The following is a 6,633-nucleotide window of genomic DNA, read 5'->3' as shown; positions in this document are numbered from 1 at the left end:
TTTTTTCCAGGCCATGAAGGGGAAAAGGGTTTTTGTGAAGGAGGCATGGCCAGGACTTGGTGGCTGACAGACTGGCTCTGACCCGCATGATGCTGGCGCTGGGCCGGCAGCTGCCTGCAGCCGAGCTTCGGAGTGCTGCGCAGCCCCGGGGGCGCCTGGTCCCCAGCTCAGCTCAGATGCGCTCTGAGGGCTGGTGTGTGCATGCCTGCTTTGGGCATTTGAGAAAGCAGGCTCTCCTGGTAGGCACAGCATGCAAGTTTTCTCTTAGACAGGAGTAAGAGTAAAGGATGGATTTTCTAATGCAAGACAGCAAGCAGTTGTATGGGGGGAATATATTTAGCCTGTATTTTCAGATCACATGTTCTGGGCCTGGAGAGCAAAACGTTTTCAATACTGTTTTGGAAGCACACTACTTAGTATTGCAAGCCCTACTACTGGAGAAGCCAGTAAATTGCGTTGCATCTAAAACAATTACTTGAATTGCTTGTACCGTGGTTTCTTCTTTTCAACTGCAAAGGTTTTACAAAAATGTGACTTCTACAGCTACAAAAGCATTGAAAATACAAATAATAGTAAAGTACTGCTCTGCATTTGCATAAACCTGTTTATCCTATACATGGTTTATTCATTAACTCTCAGAACAACCTGCAGGACAGCTACGGCATTCCTTATGACTGCTTCGCTTGTGGCTGAAAACATGACTGCTTGAAAGCAACACTACATGGTTTAGAAAGTGAAAATAAATACCATTCCCGTGTGAAATAGTGGGGAAAACGTAGCTATCACCACAAGAGCTGGAATTTGGCCTTTACATGGAATGAACATCTCCTGTCATTTGGAAATTTCAGAAGGGAGTCTCAGCACCTGCAAGGACTGGGACCTCCACACTGCAGCTCACCAAAACACACACGCATTAGCAGTATCCATTGCTGCACTCTGCAAACAGCAGATGAGTAAGGGACAGAAAAAGCCCAGATCCCTCATCTATTCTTCCTCAAGACCATTTTCCAGTCTTTGCAAATTCGGTGTCCCAAACAAGAGAGTCGTTGCAGCCTCTACTAGCAACATTTCCCAATCTGCTCCTCCTTAGGAAGGCTTTCCTGATAATCATCCCAGCTTTTCCTAAGCTTCCTTTCTCACCCAAAACATAATCCCCATAACAAAGATGAAAAAACATGAATGCCTTTTGCCTACTTCATCTCCCTGCTTCTATACAGATGAGTACATGTTGCCACTGGTGCATTACAACTGGAAAACTGGAAGTTTGTTTGCCAGCCAGTGACTTGTTCAAGGTCACAAAAGAGCCTCAGTAGCAGAGCTGGGAACAGAATTTGGTATCCTAATTCCTAATCTGGCAGCCTCACCACAACTCTGATCACGCAATCAAATAGTTCCTTTTAAGGAATGCTTTTGTGACTAAGAGAAAATCCAAGGCATTAGAAGAAAGAGTCCTTTTAATTTGCCTTTGTTCAAGCATTCATGCCTTTTGCTATATGCAGACCATGATTTAAACAAGATATGGGATTAAAATATGATGAGAGACTCTAAAATCTTTGAAAAACAAAAATAAGTATGGCTGTATTTAGGACTGCAGATTCCAGCCATAAGGAAGCGAGCGATTAGATATTCCTTGCTTGGAGTTTCATACATAGCATAAGGACTAAATCAAGTCCGGCATCTGATAGAGCTTTTTTTGTGTTATATGTAGGCTTTCACATTTGTCAAGAATGCTGCATAACAGGAAAAAATTTTCACTGCTCTTTAATAAGACTTAGTTTTCTAAAGGTCCTAACTTGTTGCACTGCAAGTTTTTAAAAAAGCAAAACCAAATCCTCAAGCCGCTGAACTCAACGGGAGATTGCCCTGACCTGAAACAATCTGGGATTTGGTACGCTCTCCCTTGAAAAGCAGTTCAGTGATTTATCGGCTCTCCCAGGATACACCATCTTTGATATGTACAAACTCTACAAGGTAGTTTCATATTTTAAGACAGCACCTTTTGCTTGCTTCCTCTTCTGTGTAACAGAATACTGTAATTCGGCAACAGCGGATAGGAACAAATGAGAGTATTGAGAACTCATGTTACTGGAAAAGTGTATACAAAATAAGCTGAGCTATACAAGCTAAAGTAAGCAGAGGATTACAAATATTAGTAAGATAAACAAGGAAAATGAAGGTAAATTTAAACCATTCCTTCAGAAAAATGTTTTCTTTCTTCAAACACAGTGTGAGGATTCCAAAACTGCAGTAAAAAATCCTACTGATAGCATTCCTAATGTCATTGAATTAGTTGGAAACGCATGACTTAATTTTACAAGAACGTGCATTTTGCTCATTAAACTACTATTGTCGTAACATCCGAGCTAGGGGAAAACAACCCAGGGACCCACTCCCCATCCCTCGAGTGAGGGCTCTGCCTGCGAAACGCCCCTGCCTTCAACGCATTTGCAGTGACAGGAGGCCTTGTGTTTGCAGATGTGCTAGCCACTTTTTGATTTGATCTTTACACAATTATTTTGATTAAGAAAATGTTCATCTTGTTAACATCATCACTGTAGTCAATAGCTAATGACCCCAGTAGTTAATTTCCTTATAAATATTTAACTTAATAGAAGAAGTCCCTAGGGTTATAGTACTTTTGACACTTGTATAATCTGAAACAAATCCTCTTTTTTAGTCAAACAGACCATGTTACACACACAGTTGGCTAGCTATTTACAAAGCACCCAATTAAATCCTACTTAATTCTCCCACTCTGAAAATCCCGTTTCACTAGCACGGAGACTACTGATCACACAAAATGAGCATCTTTCACTGAGCCTGGACATGAGTTTACAGTCTGCAAGACTTGATTGTACAAAAGGCTGTTGTAAAATGAATTCGCCCCTCAAATAGTATGTACAAAAAAAAGTGAAGAGAATGTGCAAATCGAGAGGATTGAAGAAATAAGCTGAAGAATCACAGTTAAAGACAGGTAAATCTAGTTTAATGTTCACATGTAGTAGTTACACATCACAGAGATTAAACAGGATTTTAACTGTAACATAGCTGCAGTGAAATGAAAGTCATTTTGTACTAGAAAAATAACCTTGATGCAGTTATCCCATTTTTGGTATACTTAAGTTCATTTTAAGATGAATTTACATCATTAATCATAATGACTTTGCCCATGTGCCTTTCTGTAGTTCGGTATTAATACTCTTTGGACGAAGGAAACAGCAACTGTTTTTGTTAATGGTTTGCCCTTTGGTTGCAAGCAGAGAACTGTTTTCACTTTTTAAGGAATTAATAGGCTGTAGGAACACAAGTTTGCAATAAAACCTTTTGGTGCTAAATGAAGTTCCAGAACAAATTCCTTGATCTGATGCAACAGCAGATTTTAAAAAAGCTGATTAAAGACCTAAAGCATCGTCCCCATAATGCAAAAACTAGATAGAATGTTTTTCTAGTCTCAGTAAAAAAACACTACTTACATCTTACTGCTACTTTTATAGAATGCACTAAAAACCCCTGTGCCTAAATGACAAAAGTGTAGTCTCAAAATGTATAATACACTTACAAACATTTTAAGTCTAGATCGAGGAAAACACGTTTGTATGGACTCCAAACAAGTTTATTTGCAATTAGACATCTCATGCAATCATGCAGGACCACTAGCTATAGCTGCAACTTCTGCATCTAAAGGACATTTGGGGACAAAAAAAGCCCTAAACATTCAAGATATTTCCATATTAGCAGCTCCATACTTGAGCTGTGGTTTTCTAAAGAGATATTCCCACAGATTTAAAAAAAACATACACACCTTTATAATATTTACAAAAAAATATTTAATTAAAAATATTTTATAATTACAGTAGTCTATTAAAGCATATACTTTTCTCACACTTATAGAACATCTCTATATATACACAGTATGAAATGTCACTCATTTATCTATACAATATGTAACATTCCTGCAGGGAGAAGAAAGTTCCCTGGGCCCCAATAAAATCCATCTATTTTAAACAATAGATGTCAAATATTATCTACAAATGCTCTGGTAGATTAGTAAAGCTTCAAGATTCAGCTGCTCGGTCCCTTAAAGAGTTATAACGCTTCTAAAGTCTGGTTTAGGCTCGGTCCTCTTATCCCGGGGAAGAGTCGCAACTTTTCCTGCTCGAGTCCGACAACCTCCTGCCACCGCGGGAGACACCGCTCACATCTGCTCGGAAGCGAAGAGAGGAGACGGGGGAGGGCAGGCGTGGGGGGGAGCGGGACGGGGGACCGCTACGGACGTGCAAAACGGTGAAAAAGGTTGGCTCTGCCGGGGATGAAGCATGGGAACTGCTCGGGGGGGGGGGGGTCGGATGGCTCCTTCCTCCGGTGCGGCGGGGCCGGGCAGGGCCCCCCCCCTCCCTCCCGCCGCCGCCCGCCCCCCGCGGTGCCTCTGCGCGGCGCGGCGCCGCCGCACACCTGTGGGAGAGGAATGAATAGAGGGGGTGTGTGAACCGCTCCGCTCCAGACCGACTGGCGCCACCAACAAAACACAAGACATGCTTGATCAACAACCCAAAACAAACCAGGTCAAACAACAACCGCAGCTCCCAGGCTGGGCCAGGCGGAGGGATGCGCAGCTGCACGCCGCAGCCAGAAGCGCTCCGGGGGGGGAGTGGGGGGGATGTTTTAAGAGGGAAAAAAAAAACCCACCCGGTAATTAAGGAAAATAAAATAACCACCCGGTAATTAAAAATAAACCCCCAAGCCGCCTGCAAATACTTCTCGCCGAGCCCAGGTCCCCCTTCGGCAGGCTTCCCGGCGGGAGGCGGTGCGGCCCCGCCGAGCCCGGGCGCTGCGCCCCGGAGGGCTGCGCTCCCCGCCCCCCCTCGCCGCCGCGGTCCCGCGCCCGCAGACGCCCGGCACTCACCTGGGGAGCGGCGGTCAGCGGCAGAGGATGCTGTCCCCCGGCTTGTTAACAGAGCCAGCCTGCGCAGCAACGAAACACGGCAAGTTAGAGGTGGGGGTTAAATAAAAAAAGACATGGAGATCTCCCCCCGCTCTCCAAATACCCCCATCCGCGTACAGGGCACTTCCACAGCCCCGCCGAGGGCGCGCTCACGGGAGCCCCCGGCTGCAGGGGGTGCGCAGGCGGGCACCAGCCCCGGGGGACAGAGCAGAGAGGGTCGCGGCAGCGCTGCCGGCGGGCGGGCGCCCGGCACCGGGCCCGGCACGCCGCTCCCCGCGCCTCGGCTGTGAGCGCACCCGGGCTGCCACGGGGGGGTCCCGCGGAGGGGAGACGCTCCCCGTTTATCCCCCAAAGCACGGTGCGCCGAGGGCGTTAAATATGCACAGCCCCCAAACCCGCTCATACTCGCTACACTCCGCGGAGGGCTCAGAAGCGCAGGAGCACCGCGTCTGCTCCCGTGTGTGCAAACACGCTGATTACAGCTACTCCCTCGAGAGGCTGTAATTACACGGTAAACACGGTGCGGGTGTCTGCCTGCACCGAGGGGATGCAGGCATCCACCGCGCACCGCCGAGGCATTTCTGTGCCCGTCCGCCACCGTCTCCTCCGGGGGCTACGGCCCCTTGGCAGAGCCACGGGGCCGGCAGCGGCGAGGGATCACCGGGGCGCTCCCACGGCTGCCAGCGGTGACCGCCGTGACATACCGCTACCGTCCTCCCCGCTCCGCACCCCGAACTGCGGGCTGGCGTGGCACGCACCTCTTACCGGGTCAGTGTTGAGGGCTGTCAGCGGGGTCCTGGGGGTGCCCGCGGGACAGCTGCCCGGGTGCAGGGCAGGCGGCTGCTGCTGCCGGAGCAGCGCCGGGTGCGTCTCCAGAGCCAGCTGCAGGTCGAGGATGTAGTCGATGACATGCTGCAGGATCTCCACTTTGCTGACCCTCTTGTTGGGCGGGATGGTGGGCACCAGCTTCCTCAGTCGGCTGTAACAGTCATTCATATCGCACTGCAGGCACAGCGCCGCCGGCTCCTCGCCCGACGGCGGGCCCCCCTTACAGCCGCTGTGCTCTGCCAGGCACCGCAGGGCCGGGTGTCCCCCGCCGCCGCCCGCCACGCCGGGCTGCGCCTTGCGGCTGGGGTGCCGGACGGGACTCACAGCTTTCATAGTGCCGCAGGGAGGGAGACCTCCCTCTCAACCACCGCTGCCGCCTCCTGCGACCTCGGGCAGCCGCGCACGCACCGCCCGCAACGCAACGGGAGCGGCGCACGGACGCAGCTTCACTAGCGTTACCGGCGGCCACCCCCCGGGGATGTAACGAGAGGTGCTCGCAGGACCGCGCGACAACAGCAGCACCGCCAGAAAAAAATACCCCCTCCCTTCCGGGCTGCTCAACTGCGGCCGCCTCTGCCGCCGCTGCTGGCCGCGCCGCCCGCTATATAGCGCGGGGCGCGGGCGGGGCGCGGCGGGCGGCGCCGGGGGGAGGCGGGGGCGCCGCCGCGGCGGGGCAAGGCGAGCGCGGCGCGGGGAGCGCGGGGGGGCGCCGCGGCGCCGCGCCGCAGCCAATCAGGGCGCCGCATCCCCCCCTGGAACGCGGCGCCGGCCAATGGCGGCGGGGCCGGGGGGGCGGTGGCGCTGCTGGAGGGGGCGGGAGGCTGGCGCTGACCCCCGAGGGGGGGGAGGAGGCGGTGGCGGCG

General features: G+C 50.9%; 1 protein-coding gene across 4 annotated transcripts; it reads right to left on the bottom strand.

The window, feature by feature from the left end:
- Window positions 1-2,956: 2,956 nt before the first annotated feature.
- Window positions 2,957-6,357, bottom strand: ID4 (inhibitor of DNA binding 4). 4 transcript variants are annotated; one of them, XM_054818295.1, is made up of 3 exons: window positions 5,701-6,357; window positions 4,904-4,962; window positions 2,957-4,452 (listed from the first exon to the last, which is right to left on the bottom strand). In XM_054818295.1, exons 1-2 carry the CDS (start codon window positions 6,101-6,103, stop codon window positions 4,949-4,951), a joined length of 417 nt encoding a protein of 138 aa, XP_054674270.1. In that variant the 5' UTR covers window positions 6,104-6,357; the 3' UTR covers window positions 2,957-4,452; window positions 4,904-4,948. The 4 variants fall into 4 exon arrangements, with proteins under 4 accessions (XP_054674270.1, XP_054674271.1, XP_054674269.1 ...); XM_054818296.1 differs by having other exon boundaries at window positions 2,957-4,201; XM_054818294.1 differs by having other exon boundaries at window positions 2,957-4,201; window positions 5,708-6,357.
- Between the last annotated feature and the right edge of the window lie 276 nt (window positions 6,358-6,633).

This window comes from Grus americana, chromosome 2, assembly GCF_028858705.1.
Source record: "Grus americana isolate bGruAme1 chromosome 2, bGruAme1.mat, whole genome shotgun sequence".
In the NCBI taxonomy this organism is placed as follows: domain Eukaryota; kingdom Metazoa; phylum Chordata; class Aves; order Gruiformes; family Gruidae; genus Grus; species Grus americana.
This window is presented reverse-complemented; position numbering and strand designations above follow the sequence as displayed.